The 19,596-nt window shown below is 49.7% G+C and overlaps 1 protein-coding gene across 1 annotated transcript in view; it reads left to right on the plus strand.

The window, feature by feature from the left end:
• The window catches only part of SMG7 (SMG7 nonsense mediated mRNA decay factor), a 77,159-nt gene that overhangs the window by 15,706 nt on the left and 41,857 nt on the right, over positions 1-19,596 (plus strand). Inside the window, 2 exon segments of the mRNA XM_030573912.1 lie at positions 2,646-2,808; positions 3,219-3,375. Coding sequence (XP_030429772.1) covers positions 2,646-2,808; positions 3,219-3,375 — 320 coding nt within the window.

The following is a 19,596-nucleotide window of genomic DNA, read 5'->3' on the forward strand; positions in this document are numbered from 1 at the left end:
ACTGAACACATCCAAGGTGTGCAAGAACTAATTACTCCCTGACTTTGTGTACTACATTGTGCTGTATATATAAGCAACACGTTCTGTAACATGGCATTTGCTGCACTGAGCTGAATAATTTTAGCTTTCTTCTCCCCATGATATAAGAAATCATTTAATCTCGCTGGGTTTGAAGTGAAGCATGAAATTGTAGATATCTGGTGGCTGGGAAGGACCTTTAGACACCAATTCCGGCACCCTACATGCGAGGCAGCACCAAGTAAACCTAGATCATACCTGGCAAGTGTTTGTCCAGCCTGTTCTTAAAAACCTCCATGAGTCCACAACCGCCCTTAGAAGCCTATTCTAGAGCTTGACCGTCCTTATAGTTTTTTCCTATATCTAAGCTAAATCTCCTTTGCTGCAGATGAAGTCGATTACTACTTGTTCTACTTTGCTGCACTTGGAGAACAGTTGATGACTGTCCTTTTATAACTATCCCTAATATGTTTGAAGATTTATCAGGTTTCCCTCAGTCTATTTCCTGAAGACTAAAAAGTCCAGTTTTTTAACATTTCCCATAGTCAGGTTTTCTAAACCTTTTGTCATTTTCGTTTCCTCTCTTTTGGACTCTCTCCAGTTTGTCCTCATCTTTCCTAAAGTATGGCGCCTATAATTGGCCAGTTCTCCAGCTTAGGGGCCCACCTGTGCCAAATAGAGTGGGAACAATTACCTCCTGTGTCATAGATATGACATTCCTGGTAATACACCCCGAATTATATTAGCTTTTTTCACAACTGTATTAGTGTGTTGACTCTCATTCAATTTGTGATCCAATGTAACCTCGAGATCCTCTTCAGGTTACTAGCCAGTTATTCCCCAGTTTGTAGTTGTGCATTTGATTTTTTTTCTTCCTAAGTAAAGTACTTTGCACTTGTTGTTTTCATTGAATTTCATCTTGTTGATTTCATACTAATTCCCCAGTTTGTCAAGGTAGTTTTGAATTCTAATCTGGTGTTTCTGTGGCTGTCCTTCTTGCAACCCTCTCAGCTTGTGTCACCCACAAATTTTATAAAAATACCTTCCATTCCTTTATCCAAGTCATTAATAAAAATATTGAATAGTACCGGACCCAGGACTGACCACTCTGGACCCACTAAATACATTCTCCCTTTGACAGTGAACTTTGGACAACTATTCTTTGGTTATGGTCTTTCAACCAGTTGTGCAACTACTGTATAGTAATTGTATGTAGACTACTTTAGCTAGTTTGCTTATGAGAATGTCATGGTGGACTGTCAAAAGCCTTACTAAAATTAAGATATATCGTATCTACTGCTTCCCCTATCTACTGGGCCACTTAGGTACTAAAAGAGGGCCTGGGGAACTATAGACCAGTCAAGCTGTCTTTAAGGGGAACAATGTTTGGCCTTCAGTACTCTGGAACCTTACTATCCTTCATGAGCTCTCAAAGGTAATTGCTTCAGTTAGTTCCTTCAGTATCTTAGGATGAATTTCATCAGGCCCTGCTGAATATATCTAACTTAATTTGTTCGTCCGTGTGGTCGCTTGCATTCCTTTCTCCTTGTTAATATTAACTGCATTGAGTATCTGGTCACGATTAACCTTTTTAGCAAAGACTGAAGCAAAATGGGCATTTAAACAGCTCAGCCTTCTGGATGTCAGAAACCGATAAATTACAATGGGCTATAGTTTCAGAAATAATTTCAGCTGTATGGTAGTGTGTGGTTGGTCATGCTGCTAAACTTGAAGCTCTCTTTACATCCAGAATTCTAGGGTTAGGACTGGTCAACAAGACCAGCAGTCTCATTATGTTTCTGACTTCAGTTGTCAAATCTAGAGAGCTGTATGCTCTTAGGCAAAAAACAAACTCGGCATGAGGCTCAGAAAGTCATTTTTTCACTTACGCTACTAACTTTAGCTCATTATGTGATTTTTGTCTAAATTGGTTGTGGTGCTAGATTGTATATCAGTCCTTATCACAGTGCATCAGAAAGGTTTAAAGTTAGTCTTCATCTGCCAAGAATGGCAGGTGTCTGTTACTGGATTTAGTGAAGCAAAGATAATTTTTATAAACGTGCGATTTTCATCACTATTAATCGTTCTGTCCCATGGGATTAAATATGGAAACACTCCTCATGCATAACCATACATCATGGTTGAATTTCCTGATTTATCTGTAAAAATCTTAATCATGACACTACATTTGCTTCTGTTTCATTTTTTGAAAGGGAAAAAGATTAGCTGATATGTTTATGGGCAGTTTGCATAGTCACACATTTTAATGTAATCACTCTTTTGCATGTTACATTTAAACTACATGGAGTGGGCCAGTCCCCCACAGTATATTCCATCTTACGTGTACAGATACAGAGGTCTAGCAGAGTCCTGTCAGACTTAACTGAGCCCCTTCCTGTGCCATCTTAAATGTATGTTTGCGTTGGAGGGGTAATTCGCTGTTAGGGATTATCTAATAGCACTTGAAAAAACATTTAGGATAAGTGCCTTCTCCCCAATGGCTGAACCATTGCTAATGCAGTGCAATAGTAACCACAAGTCTGAAATGTCAGTCAGTTAACTAACCCTTTCAAATGCATTCTTTCTGGGTTCCCTTACACACACTTGTATATATTTCTTTGTTACAGAGGTTGTTATTCCAAAAAGCCTTCAACTCTCAGCAGTTAGTTCATATTACTGTCATCAACCTGTTTCAGCTGCATCATCTGCGTGATTTTAGCAATGAAACTGAACAGCATAGTTACAGCCAGGATGAGCAGCTTTGCTGGACACAGCTACTTGCCCTCTTCAGTAAGTACTGAGACTCCAAATAATTTTTTGTTTTGTTCTTTGCTTCCTTATAGTATACATTTAAAATGGATTGTCTTCCCCCCCGCCTTCAGTTTTCTGTTTTTTTTCCATTGATTCACTTGTAAGGAGATACTTACCTATCTGTCCTACTGAATCTACCACCTCTCTTCAGTTGTAAACAGAGCCTTTTTAGGAAAAACAATTCAAAAAGCTAATGAATGAACTTTGTGGTAAGAAATAGTACATTGAAAATAAGATATGATCTGCCAGTGGAATCTTTAACCTCAAATCACTAGCGTGGTTTGTTCTAAATAGCCTTTCAAAATAGTGATTTATGGTGTAACACTTCTTAATTAGATTGTTGCTCTGTTTTAAAAGTTGTTATGGATTCCTCTTTGTTGTCCTTTCAGTTTCCTTTCTTGGAGTCCTGTGCAAGTGTCCACTGCAGAATGACTTCCAGGAGGAGTCTTGGGGTACATACCCGCTTCCTGCTGTAAAGGTCTCGATGGACTGGCTGAAACTTAGACCCAGTGTCTTCCAGGAGCCAGTAGTTGATGAAAGACAGTAGTGAGTCTTTCTTTCTTGATACAATTTTTTCTTTTCTCTTTTAACTTTCAGTCAGTTGTGTAGCTGGGTTTGTGATGACCAGGAGAACCGTATGGTGACTTGCCTGCCTGGTGCGAAGGTTGCGGATCTCTCAAGGCATCTAGATAGATTTATGTGTAGTACTGGGGAGGAGCCGGTTGTTGTGGTACATGCAGGTACCAGTGACATAGGGAAGGGTAGGAGAGACATCCTAGAGGCCAAATTTAGGCAGCTAGGGAAGAGACTGAAATCCAGGACCTCTATGGTGGCATTCTCAGAAATGCTTCCAGTTCCACATGCAGGGCCAGGTAGGCAGGCAGAGCTTCAGAGTCTCAATGCGTGGATGAGACGATGGTGTAGAGAGGAGGGGTTTAGATTCGTTAGGAGCTGGAGAAACTTTTGGGATGGGGGAGCCTATACAGGAGAGATGGGCTCCACCTAAACCAAAGTGGAACCAAGCTGCTGGCGCTTAAGATTAAAAAGGTTGCAGAGCAGTTTTTAAACTAAGAGGTGGGGAAAGCCGACTGCTGCAGAGGAGCACGTGGATCGGACAGAGACTTCTCTTAGAGGAGAGTCTATTGATAGAGATTCTTTAGGTTTTAGTCAGGAGGAGAGCATGGAAGAGGATAATCTGGGGGCCAGATCAGACGAGAAACATTCACATAAAAAAGAATCAGACACATCAGAGAAAGGCAGACAAATAAACAGTGACAATTTTTTAAAGTGCTTATATATAAATGCTTGAAGTCTAAATAATAAGATGGGTGAACTAGAGTGCCTCGTGATAAAGGAGGCTATTGATATAATAGGCATCATAGAAACCTGGTGGACTGAGAATAATCAATGGGACACAATCATTCTAGGGTACAAAATGTATTGGAAGGACAGAACAGGTTGTGGAGGGGGGGAGTGGCAATATATGTGAAAGAAAATGTAGAATCAAATGACGTAAAAATCTTCAGTGAATCCACATGTTTCATAGAATCTCTATGGATAGTAATTTCATGCTCTAATAAGAATATAACATTAGGGATCTGTTATCAACCACCTGACCAGGACGATGATAGTGACGATGAAATGCTAAGGGAAATTAGAGAGGCTATCAAAATTAAGAAATCAATAGTGGGGGATTTCAGTTCTCGATATTGACTAGGAAGATGTCACCTCAGGACGAAATGCAGAGACAAAATTTCTTGATACTTTAAATGACTGCTGTTGGAGCAACTGGTACAGGAACCCACAAGGGGAGAGCCAACTCTCGATTTAGTCCTGAGTGGAGCTCAGGAGCTTGTCTAAGAGGTAACTATAACAGGACCGCTTGGAAATAGTGACCATAATATAATAACATTTAATATCCCTGTGATGTGAAGAACACCTCAACAGCCCAATGCTGTGGTACTGAATTTCAGAAAGGGGAACTATGCAAAAATGAGGGGATTAGTTAAAAATAAATTAAAAGGTACAGTGACTAAAGTGAAATCCCTGCAAGCTGCATGGACACTTTTCAAAGACACCATAATAGAGGCCCAACTTAAATGTATACTCCAAATTAAAAAACACAGTAAAAGAACTAAAAAAGAGCCACCGTGGCTTAACAACCATGTAAAAGAAGCAGTGAGCATCTTTTAAAAAGTGGAAGTCAAACCCTAGTAAGGTAAATAGAAAGGAACATCATAAACACTGCCTAATTAAGTGTAAACGTAATAAGAAAAGCCAAAGAGGAGTTTGAAGAAAGGCTAGCCAAAAAACTCAAAGGTGATAACAAAATGTTTTTTAAGTACATCAGAAGCGGGAAGCCTGCTAAAAAACCAGTGGGACCCCTGGACAATCAGGATCCAAAAGGAGCGCTTAAAGATGATAAAGTCATTGTAGAGAAACTAAATAAATTCTTTGCTTCAGTCTTCATGGCTGAGGATGTTAGGGAGATTCCCAAACCTGAGCCGGCTTTTGTAGGTGACAGATCTGAGGAATTGTCACAGATTGAGGTCTCACTAGAGGAGATTTTGGAATTCATTGATAAACTTAACAGTAACAAGTCACCAGGACCAGATGGCATTCCCCGAAAAGTTCTGAAAGCACTCAGATTTAAAGTTGCAGAACTATTAACTATGGTTTGTAACCTGTCCTTTAAATCAGCTTCTGTACCCAGTGACTGAAGATAGCTAATATAGTGCCAATATTTAAAAGGGGCTCTAGAGGTGATCCCAGCAATTACAGACCAGAAAGTCTAACGTCAGTATCAGGCAAATTAGTTGAAACAATAGTAAAGAATAAAATTGTCAGACACCTAGAAGAACATAAATTGTTGGGCAAAAGTCAATATGGTTTCTGTAAAGGGAAATCGTGTCTTAGTAATCTTTTAGGGTTCTTTGAAGGGGTCAACAAACATGTGGACATGGGGAATTCAGTGGACATAGTGTACTTAGATTTCCAGAAAGCATTTGACAAGGTCCCTCACCAAAAGCTCTTACTTAATGTAAGTTGTCATGGGATAAGAGGGAAGGTCCTTTCATGGATTGAGAACTGGTTAAAAAACAGGGAACAAAGGATAGGAATAAATAATAAATTCTCAGAATGGAGACGGGTAACAAGTGTTGTTCCCCCCAGGGTCAGTCCTAGGACCAATCCTATTCAACTTATTCATAAATGATCTGGAGAAAGGAGTAAAAAGTGAGGTGGCAAAGTTTGCAGATAATACTAAACTGCTCAAGATAGTTAAGACAAAGCAGACTGTGAAGAACTTCAAAAAGATCTCACAAAACTAAGTGATTGGTCAACAAAATGGCAAATGAAATTTAATGTGGATAAATGTAAAGTGATGCACATTGGAAGAAATAACCCCAACTATACATACAATATGATGGGGGCTAATTTAGCTACAACGAGCCAGGAAAAAGATCTTAGAGTCATTGTGGATAGTTCTCTGAAGACGTCCATACAGTGTGCAGCAGTGGTCAAAAAGCAAACAAAATGTTAGGAATAATTTAAAAAGAGATACACTCCATCTTATTTTCTATCTTATTGCCCTTGTGTAAACCCATGGTATGCCCACATCTTGAATACTGCATACAGATGTCTCCTCATCTCAAAGAAGATATCCTGGCATTAGAAATGGTTCAGAGAAGGGCAACTAAAATGATTAGGGGGTTGGAATGGGTCCCATATGAGGAGAGATTAAAGAGGCTAGGACTTTTCAGCTTGGAAAAGAGGAGACTAAGGAGGATATGACAGAGGTATATAAAATCATGAGTGATGTAGAGAAAGTAAATAAGGAAAAGTTATTTACTTGTTCCCATAATACAAGAACTAGGGGCCACCAAATGAAATTAATGGGCAGCAGGTTTAAAACAAATAAAAGGAAGTTCTTCACACAGTGCACAGTCAACTTGTGGAACTCCTTGCCTGAGGAGGTTGTGAAGGCTAGGATTATAACAGCACTGAAGAGAATTAGATCAATTCATGGAGGTTAAATCCATTAATGGATGTTAGTCAGGAAGGGTGTCCCTAGACTCTGTTTGTCAGAGGGTGGAGATGGATGGCACTTGGTCATTATCTGTTGGGTTCACTCCCTCTGGGGCACCTGGCATTGGCCACTGTCAGTAGACAGGATACTGGGCTAAATGGACCTTTTGGTCTGACCCAGTACAGCCATTCTTATGTTCTTATATGTAAGGTGATAGTGACTAAAGAAGGATTAATGGTAGTGAAGAAATAGACTGGGTCCCTTAACTGTTCATTTACAGACACTGAGGTTTTTAAAAGTACAGAATTTTTGTAAAGAAAAGTGAGGGTTCTGGGTGTTAAACTATATACAGTATTTGCAAATATATAACCATTGTTTAGATTTTATTCATAGGATTTTTTGGGGGTAGGGGGGGTTAAGGCTAGAAGGGACCATTTAAAACATCTGGTCTGACTCCTGCATAACATAAGCCAAACAACCTCACCCAGTAATCTGTGTTGGTTTTTTGTACTTGCTCAATTAAATGTACTGAGGCAGATGGCTGTAAATTCATTTTCCCATAGTCATACATTGAGGCTTGGATATTGCTAGAATCCAAGATTCTCTCAATCTTCGATTTTATACTGAAGGTCAGCACCGAGAGCATCTCATGGTGTTGCTCTACTCTATGCTTGTAGTACCATAATTATAGGCTTTTTTTGTGGTGCTGCCTAATCTATTCTATAACTACAGCAATTGTTTAATTTTGTTAGGTGTAGAAAAAACATCCATAGAGCCAAAGTGGCCATTATTGACATACGTGTTGTGACAAAGCTCCTCCTCTACCTTGGTGGGTCCTGTGCTTATTGGCAGATTTGCTCACCTCAGTCATCTTCTCCAGTCTGGATCAACTCCTCCTGTGTCTGATCAGGAGTTGGGAGGTTTGGGGGGAACCCGGGCCCGCCCTCTACTCTAGGTTCCAGCCCAGGGCCCTGTGGATTGCAGCTGTCTATGGTGCCTCTTGTAACAGCGGCATGATAGCTACAACTCCCTGGGCTTCTTCCCCCTGGCCTCCTCCAAACACCTTCTTTATCCTCACCACAGGACCTTCCTCCTGGTGTCTGATGGCTTGTACTCCTTAGTCCTCCAGTAGCACACCTTCTCACTCTCAGCTCCTTGTGCCTCTTGCTCCAAGCTCCTCACACGCACTTCCTCTCCTCTGGCTCCCCCCACCTGACTGGAGTGAGCTCCTTTTTAAACCCAGGTGACCTGATTAGTCTGCATTGATTGGCTGCAGGTGTTCTAATCAGCCTGTCTGCCTTAATTGGTTCTAGCACGTTCCTGATTACTCTAGTGCAGCCCCTGCTCTGGTCACTCAGGGAACAAAAACCTGCTTCTCCTGTGGCCAGTAGCTCTCCCTTCTACTGCTCTGCTGTAGAGAGAGGAAGAGGGCGGCGGCTGCTGCTGCTGCTGCTGTTCCTGCTGGGCACTGGGCCCTCGCTGCTGCTGCTGTTACTGCTCCAGCTGCTCCCCTGGTTGGGCTAGACACCACCACCCACCCCCTTTCTCTGGTATCTTCTTGATGGCTGGGTGGTAGATCCCCCACCCCCCTCGGTTGCTGCTGTTACTCCACCTACAGCCCTTGAGCGGGGGGGTTGCTGGCCTGCTTCCCAGAGAGGAGGGGGGTGCTCTTGATGCTGGGGGATACCATCTGAGTGGGGTCCCTCCTGCCTGGACACCAGACCACCACCACCTGGAGCTGCTGGGGCTACTGTGGCTGTTGCTGGGGAGCTGTTGGTGCCCCGAGGAGAAGAGGACCGCCTGTTGCTGGGAGACTGCGTGAAGACCACTGTGGAGGGGGCATTCCTGGACTGAGTATTTTTCGAACTTTGCTCTTGTGGTGTGGGTTTGGACTGTGTCTGTTGGGACACTGGGGGCGTGGCGTGGAGCCTGCCCCCAGTCCATCTGTGTTCCCTTTCGCCCCCACCACCATTGTTGCCCCCTCCACCACCCCTGCTGGCTGTTTTTTCCTTCTGCTTCGACCTCCTGCCTCTGGGACTGAGCTGCTTGCCTGGCTCACCACGCCCACTTCCACCATTTGGGCCTGCAGCAGCAGCAGCCAACCATTGACTTTTTACACAAGTGCCCGTGGGCGCACCCCCCCCCCAGCACCCTGGACTGGCCCCTTTCCTTTGCCTTATTTGTCTGCCCCACCCATTTCCCTCTGCGGCCCTGATTGTCCTGCCCCAGCCCTGCAGCTAACCCCATGGTCCCTCCACCCCATTCCCAGCTCGCCCTTTTTTCCCGCCCCCCCTACCCTGAGATCCCCCAGCCTTGAATGGCCCCTCCCCTCATGCGCCCACGCCCCTTCCCATGCGCTTGTGCCCTTCCCCCGTTTGAGTTTGCACTTATTCCCTGCACACACCCCCCATGCCGTTATCCCCCTGATCCCCTAGTGCAGCTAGAGGAGCCGGAATTCCCCTCTGCGTCGGTGACCCGACACTTTCCCGCCCCTTGGTCCTTAGTTGCTCCCCACACCCCTTTAGCCTTCCCTTTCTGGCACCCTCTTCCCCTGCCTGCAGCCTAGCGGGGAGGGCTGGTCGCCTCCTCTCCCTCCCCTCCCCTTGCTGTTTGTCCCCCTCCCCGCTCTCGTTATGGCGGGGGATGCGGCTGGGGAGACCCCTCGCGATGCTCCCACTACCTCCCTCCACCTGCCCCCGTGTCCATTTCCCAAGCCTCTACCTCGACCGCCGCTGCCGATTCACCTACCGCCGCCCCTGCTGAGGCATCGGTGGCAGCGAGTACCGGGGAGACCTCTGCTGCTGCCACGACCCTTGCACTTTCCAATTTGGGGGGAGCCCCCTCAGCCGGTGGGAAAGGTCAGGGTGGGAAGAAGGGTAAGGACCCCACTAAAAAGGCCAGGCCCTCCATGGCAGAGACTGCCCCCGCTGCCGCAGCCCCGCTACCAGCCACGGCATCCCTCCCTGCTTCTCCCTCCACCAGCTCTGTTAGTGTCCCTCCCCTGGCCCCCAAGGCGTACGCCCAGGTGGCGGCAGCCCCCCCGCCTGCCACTGCTCCTCTGACTGCCACTTCTGCTACCAACTATAGCGGCCAGGGCCCCTTCCCCACCTTGACCAGGAAGCACGGCATCCGTTGCCTCCTGGTGCCCGCCTTGCCCCACCTGGAGACCTACGTGCGGGCGTTGGCGAGGGTGGTGGGGCCCACGGCCATTGTGGCTGCCTCCAAAATGTACGGGAGGGTGGTCTTTTTCCTGACATCGGAGGCTGCCGCCCAGGAGGCGGTAGAGACGGGCCTGGCAGTGGGAGGCGTGTTCGTCCCCCTGGAGCCGTTGGAAGACCTGGGGGTCCGCTTGATCCTGACCTCCGTCCCTCGCTGCCCGCCCTTTCTGCCCTGAGGCGCCCCATCTCCGTCATCAGCCATCTCCTGTTGGGCTGCAAGGACCCCGCCCTCCGTCGCATCCTCTCGTTCTGCTAGCAAGAGCAGCTTCAACTGCCGGCGGCGGCGCATGGCGGAGAGGCGCTCGAGGGGTCCTTTCTGGTCCTCTACCAGGGAGTCCACTACTGGGTGCATTATTCAACGAGGGAGGCCTGGTGCTACCTCTGCCAGGCGATGGGGCACGTCCAGAGGGACTGCCCCTTGGCCCGGCACAGAGGAGCGTCTGGGACCCCCGAGCCCTGGCAAGGCACCGGCCCTGTCACTGCCGATACCCCTGGCTGCCCGGCACCCGAAGCTGCCCCTCCTTCTCAGTCCACCACAGGAGGGTGTGGCGGAGATACCACCAGGCGTGAGAGAGGGCTCGCCCCAGGGGGAATCCTCCTTCATTCCTGCTACCCCACCATTGCCTCCCCGAGTCCCTGAGCTATTGCCCTTGCCCCCCGACCCGACCCCTGTTAGCCAGTCCCCGGATGATGCTATGGAGGACTGGTTCTTAGTGCAGGGAAGCAGGGCAAGCGGAAAGCTCGGGCCCCGTTAAATCCTTTAGATTTGGAGACCCCCCCAGAAGAGCAGGAAGGGGGCACCGATGACGAGCTTTCTGCCTTGGCCCCTGATGACTCCCGTTCTATGGTGCCAGCTGGAGACACCATGGCAGCACTGGAAGGTGACACCGCCCCTCCTCCAGGATCCCTTCCTGTGGAAGCCCCCGAGGGAACCTCTCTCGCCCCCTTCCCACCCAAAGCCCCTGCGAGCGCCTAGGTGGGCGTCACCTCGTGTGCTGGCAAGGAAGGCCCTGGGGTGGTGGACGGTGATCTTCCTTCCATCTACAAGGAGATCGAGGCCCTGGGTCTGACCCCGGTCACGCAGGGGGAGGACGACCCTCTGCCAGCGGGCTTCGATCTGGGCGACCTCACCCCGGTCCCCTTGTCCCCGTGTTCCCTTCCCCTAACTGCTGCTTCTGCTCCTGCCTCTGAGGGTCCCTTGGAATCTTCCATCAGCCTGGCTGCAGGTGGCACCCTGCTGACGGCCACTGAGCCCATTGAGGCAACGGCCGGTGCCCCACTGCAGGAACCCAGTTCCCATGGGGTGTTCCTCTTGGGTTTGGAGCACCCAACCTCCTTCCCGGGCAGGGACGCTGTTGATGATCCTCCGTCTCCTGATGCCGGGGCTACCGCCCAAACCATAGTGGCTGAGCCCGGCATTGTTGGGGGTCTCCTTCCCACTCCCCAGATCTCTGAGCCTAACCAGGAGGGGCCACCTTCCAGCGGCCTGACTATTGAGGCTCAGGATCCTACTTCTGCCCCCCTCCCCGGTTCCCTTCCTGATCCCCACTCTAGTCCTGTCCCCTACCCTATTCCCGATGTCAGCCCTGTCCTTGTCCCCTCCACCTCCCGTGCTGCCAGTGCTGCCCCTGAGGATACTCCCCAGGGAGCGGTTTTAGTTGTTTTTCCCCGTCCCAACCCATTGGTGGCTGCTGTTTTCCTTTCGCCGCCCCCTGTTGAACCGAGGAGCGGGGCAGGTCGCGTGGCGTCAACCCATCGGACGCCACGTCTGGGGTCTGCCCCCTGCCTGCCCACCTCGATGGGCCACGGGGCTGTGACGGGGCCCCAATGGGGGACAGTCATAGATCAGTGACCCTTCCCCCCCATGCACTGAGGGAGGAGCTGCGGGAGTTCCTTGAGGACGTCCGTGGCTCCTGTAACAAAGTCCAGCTTGCGCTCCAGCGGTGGGGGGATTTCCATCAGATCCTCCGGGCCGCGAGGGCCCTCATGGGAGAGGGTAAGAGGACCGGGAAGCGGGCCGCCTTGGCCTACCAGCAGGTCCACCTCTTCCACGACTCCTTACTCACCTACGGGGTAGGTCACGGATTGCTGCGCGGCCCAACGGAGGCCGTGGATGTGTCTGCCAGCAAGGATCGCCCCTAGCCCTCCTCATGGCTCCGATCATCTTTGCCATGTTAAACACCCGGGGCTGTAGGATGGGTCTCCGCAGGAGCCAGGTGCTCTCCTTTCTTGTGTGTGTGTGGGGGGGGTACTCTGTGGTTTTCCTGCAGGAGACCCATACGGATCCGGCCGCTGAAACTAGCTGGCGGCTGTAGTGGGGAGACGGGGTCTACTTTAGTCACTTCTTGGTTCGCACGGCTGGAGTGGTGACCCTGTTCTCCCCCGACCTATGGCCCGAGGTGCTGGGGGTTGCCGAGACTGTGCTGGGCCGCCTGTTGCACCTCCAGGTCTGCATTTAGGGGCTTGTGGTTAATCTCATCAATGCTTACGCCCCGACACCGGGCCCAGAGAGGTTGCCTTTTTATCAGCAGGCGTCTGCCTTCCTCGGCTCCCTGGATCCTCGTGAGTGCCTGGTCCTGGGCGAGGACTTTAACACCACCCTCGAGGAATGGGACCGCTCGGGGACCGAGCAGTGCCCTGCTGCCGCGGACATCCTCCAGGAGATCGTTGAACGCCACTCCCTGGTGGACGTCTGGCGCGACCACCACCCAGACGACGTTTCGACGTTCACCTTCGTCCGGGTGGAGGCCTATTGGTTGCGCCACTCCCGGCTGGACCGCATTTACTTGTCACGTCTCCACCTTTCACGAGCCCTCTCCTCCAGTGTTCGGCCGGCCCCCTTTTCAGATCATCACCTTGCCACCATGATGGCCTGTCTCTGCACGGAGAGGCCGGGGCACTTTAATCGGCACTTTAATAATAGTTTGCTGATGGATGCAGGCTTCGTGGCTTCCTTCCGGGAGTTCTGGCTGGCCTGGCGAGGGCAGAGGCATGCCTTTCCCTCAGCGCGGTGGTGGTGGGACCTGGGGAAGGTGCGCGCCCGGCTCTTCTGCTGTGACTACACCCGAGGCACCAGCCGACGGAGGGATGCGGCGATAGAGCAGTTGGAACGGGAGGTCTTAGAGCTGGAGAGGCATCTGGCCACCAGCCCCGAGGATCCATCCCTCTGCGGAGCATGCTAGGAGAAGCGGGAGGAGCTCCGGGCCCTCGAAGACCATCAGGCCCGGGGTGCTTTTGTTTGATCCCACATTCACCTCCTTCGGGAGATGGATCGCAGCTCCCGCTTCTTCTACGCCCTGGAGAAAAGGGGGGGGGGGGGGGCGCCAAGAAGCACATCACCTGCCTCCTGGCGGAGGACGGCACCTACCTCACAGATCCGGCAGAGATGTGCGAGAGGACCAGGGCCTTCTACACTACTCTTTTCTCCCCAGATCCGACCAATCCTAACGCTTGCAGAGTGCTATGGGATGGACTCCCAATGGTCAGCACAGGCGACCGGGACCGGCTTGAGTTGCCTCTCACTCTGGCTGAGTTCTCGGAAGCCCTCCGTCACATGCCCACCAATAAATCTCCGGGTATAGACGGTCTGACCGTGGAGTTCTACCGCATGTTCTGGGACGTCCTCGGTCCAGACCTGGTCACCATCTGGGCCGAGTCTTTGCAGAGCGGGGTCCTCCCTCTCTCGTGCAGGTGAGCCGTGCTCGCCTTATTGCCCAAGAGGGGGGACCTCCGCGACTTACAGAATTGGCGTCCCGTCTCGCTCCTCAGCACGGACTACAAAATCATTACGAAGGCCATCTCGATGCGGCTAGGGTCCGTGCTGGACCTTCTGGAATTAGGGTGTAGGGGTGGTCTGTCGTTCGCCCTCTTGTCCCTGGATCAGGAGAAGGCGTTCGACAGGGTGGATCACGGGTCTCTTCTGAGCACTCTGCGAGCGTTCGGCTTCGGACCCCGGCTTGTGGGTTTTCTCCAGGTGCTGTACGCTTCTGCAGAGTGTCTGGTCAGGCTCAACTGGACCCTGACCGAGCCGGTCAGCTTCGGGCGGGGAGTACGGCAGGGGTGCCCCCTCTCGGGCCAGCTGTACGCTCTGGCGATCGAGCCCTTCCTCTGTCTCCTCCGCAGGAGATTGACGGGGTTGGTGCTTCAGGAGCTGGAGCTGTGGCTGGTCCTGTTGGTGTACGCTGACAATGTGCTCCTCGTGGTCCAGGACCCGGGCGACTTGGCGCGGGTAGAGGCTTGCCAGGCTGTGTACTCGGCGGCCTCCTCCGCCCGGGTCAACTGGGTCAAGAGCTCTGGCCTAGTGGTCGGGGATGGGTAGCAGGCGAGCTCCCTCCCACCCACACTTCAGGCCATCTGGTGGAGCGCGGGTCCACTGCTCTATCTCGGCGTTTACCTTTCTGCCACGCATCCGTCTCCGCTGGAGAACTGGCAGGGTGACGGAGCGGCTCCGGAAATGGACAGGACTACTCCACTGCCTCTCCCTTCGAGGGAGGGCACTGGTGCTTAATCAACTGATCCTGTCCATGCTCTGGTACCGGCTCAACACCCTGGTCCCGGCCCTGGATTTCCTGGCCAACCTCTAGGTGGTGATTCTGGCGTTCTTTTGGCCAGGAATGCACTGGGTCTCTGCAGGGGTCCTCCACCTGCCCCTGGAGGAAGGGGGGCAGGGCCTGAAGTGCCTACGCACTCAAGTCCATGTCTTCTGCCTCCAGGCCCTTCAGAGGTTCCTGTATGGTGCAGGTGGTCCGGCGTGGAGTGTATTGGCGCACACCTTCCTCTGCCGCTTCTGAGGGCTCCGATACAACCGGCAGCTCTTTTACCTCCACCCGAGAAGTCTTCCGCGAGACCTCTCCAGGCAGCCGGTTTTCTACCAAGACCTCCTCCGGACCTGGAAGCTCTTTTCAACAACCAGGTCCGTGGCGGCCACCGTGGGGGTTGATCTCCTCTCGGAGCCCCTGCTACACAACCTTCAGCTTCATGTGCAGGTGGCGGAGTCCCCCGCAGTGCACCAGAGGCTGGTCTTAGCGGGAGTCACCAGGGTCAGAGACCTCCTGGACTACGACCGGGGAGACTGGCTGGATCCCCTGACGCTCGCTCAGCACATGGGGCTCTCCCGCCCTCATACTCTCCGGCCCGTACTTCAGGAGGTGACGGCCACTTTACAGCCCGCTGCTCGGGCCTACCTCAACTGGGTCGTGCAAGAGGGCACGCCCCGCCCACCCTCCACCCCTGGCCCCGTGGACATTTTTATCGGGCCCCTTCCCTGTGGACCCAATCAGCCTCCCCGCCCTTTCACTGCGAGCCGGCTGCATGATCTGCAGCCAGTTCTGTTCCAGACCGCGCCAAGGAATCATCTGTACACGCTCGTGCTCCACACTCTTCACTACCTCACCCTCGCGTCCCGCCCTGATACCAAATGGCGGGGCCTCCTGCCATCTCTCGAGGGTGAGAAGCCCTGGTGGGCCAGCTTATACTCTGCCCTGGTCCCGAGGCCTGCCGGGGATGTCAGTTGGCGGCTCCTTCACGAGGCCGTGAGCACGGGCGTGTACTTGGACGGGTGAACCGCGCCAACACCTGTCCCTTTTGCGGCATCACTGAGACCCTGGCGCACATTTATTTAGAGTGCGCCAGATTGCAGCCCCTTTTCCGGCTCCTCTTGAATATCTTATTGTGATTTTGGTTCCACTTTTCCCCTCACCTTTTTATCTATGTACTCCCCATCCGTGGCCCTACAAAGTCGCAGGATCTCCTTATCAACCTCCTCTTGGCCCTGGCCAAACTAGCCATCTATAAAACCAGGGAGAGAAGGTTGGCCGACGGGATTTCCTATGACTGGGGGGCCTATTTTTGCTCCTCCGTCCGTTCACGCATCTGAGCAGAGTTCCTCTGGGCGGCGTCCACTGGCTCCCTTGACGCCTTCAAGGAGCAGTGGGCGTTGTCCGGGGTTCTCTGCTCGGTGTTCCCATTAGATTCCCTTTGTTTAGTCCTATGACCTCACTCCCGATCCTGTTTTTTCATTAGTTGTCCCACGAAATCATTTGGTGTCACAGACCTGTGGATCCTCCCCTTAGGCTGGGGGGAGGTCCTTTAGAAGTGGGCGGGCTTTGCCCACCCACCTCCTGGATGCCAATAGGACAGGACTCCTGTACCCCACTGGTTTGGGTCTGTCACAGTGTATAAATACTTTTTCTTGGGATGTCTTTAAAAAAAACCAAGGTGAAGTACTGTGACTGGATTGATTGGCACTGCCTGAATAAGTGTTAATCTTCTGAGTAAGAATAGAGCATTGTATACCTTAATAAAGAGAAACTTGTCATCCTGAGGGGTAAGTGGCCACAATGGACAGAGCCCTACAAAAGCAGTGAGTATAGCACAGAACTGGGAATCTGGCGATATAGTCTGTTCCTTGCTCAGCCCCTAATTGTGTGGCCTTGGGCAAGTCACTTAACCTCTCTCTACACCTCAGTTTCCTGATTGTCAAATAGGGATTATAGTACTTACTCACCACTGCAAAGTGCTTTGAAATCTGCCCTTAAAAAGTGTTATGTACTGTTATCTCCAACAGTTACTCAAGATTTAAAGAAAAAAGCTTAGGGAAATTTTTATCTTTCCATAATCTTCCTACTTCAAAAGATAAAGACATCACTCCATGCTTCATTTTGCCAAATCACAGGCTCAGGATAATGAAAAGGAAATCTGAATTCAACAGTTTTTCAAGTTGTTCCATCATATGTTCAATTTCCTTTTATAGACTGCAAGTGTAATTTTAAGAGTTTTTATGAAAAAAACGAGTTAAAATTAAGTAAAATTGACAGATACTAAGTTCTTCATTGATGTGTTGTCCACATGGATTCCTCTCTTACTGCAGATGAACCCCATGCACCTGAGATCAGATTCTTCTGGCCATCCGTTTCTACAACTTGCAGGTTCTTTCTATCTCCACCTAACCCCCAATACCTACACAAGTTCTTTCTTACCATCCTCGGCAGAGAGATGGAATCCTTTCAGTCTGCCTGCTTCTTCAGTTCAGTTGCAGTGAGTGTATAGGTAATACAGTTTTCAGGTTGCTAACTTTTAGATTGCCTGTTGGTTTTAAAGTTGTGTTGTTTTTTTTTTTTACTATTTTCTTTTACTAATTTTTCATAAGTAATAGGCTTGGAGCCGCCGTCTCTCCCCTTCCATTTTTACAGAGACTTGAGCTGTTGTGGTAGATGTTAAATCTTTGGGCTTTAGGAATGCCACTTTGTGGTGCTGCTATTCCATTCAACAGTCTAAGTGGCTATTTTGTTTAGGCAAATGTCATATCCCTGACCATTGCTTATTTGCTGCTCTTGTTCCAGGCAGACTCAGAAGGTTAGGGGTGCCTGCTTAGTTCCTTCTTCTCGAGTACTTCATTGAAAGCTTCCTCAGACTCAGAGAAGGATGTGGCTAAGGCTCAGTCTTTCTCCAATCTCTCTCAGCTCATGCCCACGCTAGCTGGGATTTCATCCTGAGCTCCAAGGCTGAGATGTCTAAGGCACCAGCTGTCAGCTTCAGTCCAGTTGTGGACTTCTTCAGGCACAGGTAGGAAGGAGCTTGACACTCCAGAGATAAGACTAGACATCCTCAGAATTAAGACACAATAGTCATCGTGTCTAACTTGTTTCAAGTGCCACAGCCCATGGCATCCAAATAGCCCAAGATGGATTCCTCTGGAATCTTGTTACTGACTATGAAAAGAGTATCTGCTGATTGCCTTTCCTGTCATACAGACTCTTCTTCACTCTCTGTACCCTGCACACACTCAGAAAGCCCCTCAACCTGAAGCAAATACTCACCAGCAACTATACACCACACAACAAAAACACAACCCAGGAACCAAACCCTGGTGCCAACTCTGTCCACGTATCTATTCAAGGGACACCATCATAGGGCCTAACCATATCAGCCACACCATCCGGGGCTCATTCACCTACCAATGTGATATATGCCATCATGTGCCAGCAATGCCCCTCTGCCATGTACATTGGTCAAACCGGACAGTCGCTACACAAAAGAATAAATGGACACAAATCTGACATCAGGAATCATAACATTCAAAAACCAGTAGAAGAACACTTCAGTCTCGCTGGTCACTCAGTAACAGACCTAAAAGTGGCAATTCTTCAACAAAAAAACTTAAAACCAGACTCCAACATGAAGCTGCAGAACTGGAATTAATTTGCAAACTGGATACCACCAGATTAGGCCTGAATCAAGACTGGGAGTGGTTGGATCATTACAAAACCTAAACTTAATTTCCCCAATACTAATTTCTCCCTACTGTTACTCACACCTTCCTGTCAACTGTCTGTAATGGGCCACTCTCTTACCACTTCAAAAGTTATTTTTCCTCACTTGGTATCCTGCTGTTAATTGATTTCTCATTAGACTGACGTCACACTTGGTAAAGCAATCCCCATCCTTTCATGTATTTATACAGGCTCCTGCATTTTTCACTTCATGCATCCGATGAAGTGGGTTCTAGCCCACAAAAGCTTATGCCCAAATAAATTTGTTAGTTCTAAAGTGCCACCACAACTTTTCATTGTTTTTGATGATACAGAGTAACACGGCTACCACTCTGAAACCTGTGGTCTTTTTATCACTGTGAGTGACCTGTCTGTGGACTTGATACTGAATTACCCTTGCTGGGATGGTACTGGATTCCCTGCAGCAGTGCAAACTAGACTTTTGGCCACCTAAATCATGGTACTGCATACAGCAGTTGAGACATCATTATGGTATACTTCCCCTGTCCAGCTACAATGGGACTCAGGAATGGACTCCAAAGATTTCTCTTTGAGCACGGGAGTGTATAGATCCGTGGTATTCTCCTGTGTCCACCGATTCAGTATCCAAATGGTTATCAGTCATAGCCCTGCTGGACACATTGGGGTATGAAATGGGTCTGAGAGATTGTCAACAACTGGTATGGCATACAATTCCATTTTCTTCCTGCTCCCCACTCAACTTCCCTGTCCTCCTTCAGGAACCCCTCTCAAGATATTCTTGAAGCAAGAGGGTGGATTCTTCTACTGCTCCAAGATGCGGGGGGAGATTTAGAATTCAGGGGCAGCTGGGTTTTTAATTTTCATTTATTCTTTCTAAAGAAAGCGGGTTGGCAGCCTATTCTAGATTTTTAGTGTCTCAACAATATACACCTGGCTCACAGGAAATCCCTCAGATTCCTAGTAGGAACATCTCATTACCAAGGTTCTGTCCTTTAGTCTTTCTCCGCATTGAGGGTGTTCACTAAGTACCTGGTAGTCATGGCAGCTTATTTACAGAAACAAGGGAGGAGTTTATTCATATCCCGTTGAAGGGTTGATCTGAGGACATTCAGCACAGCAGGTGTCCAGTGCAGTTCAAATAACCTTAAAGTTTTTTGCCACACTAAAGCTCAAAGTCAACAAAGAAAAATCCACATTCAGCAGACACCTCATAGATCTGATGATCATGTTCCCACAAGAAGTCCTATCCTCATTAAACTAGTGGAAGGAC

The sequence above is a fragment of the Gopherus evgoodei genome, chromosome 8 (assembly GCF_007399415.2).
Source record: "Gopherus evgoodei ecotype Sinaloan lineage chromosome 8, rGopEvg1_v1.p, whole genome shotgun sequence".
In the NCBI taxonomy this organism is placed as follows: domain Eukaryota; kingdom Metazoa; phylum Chordata; order Testudines; family Testudinidae; genus Gopherus; species Gopherus evgoodei.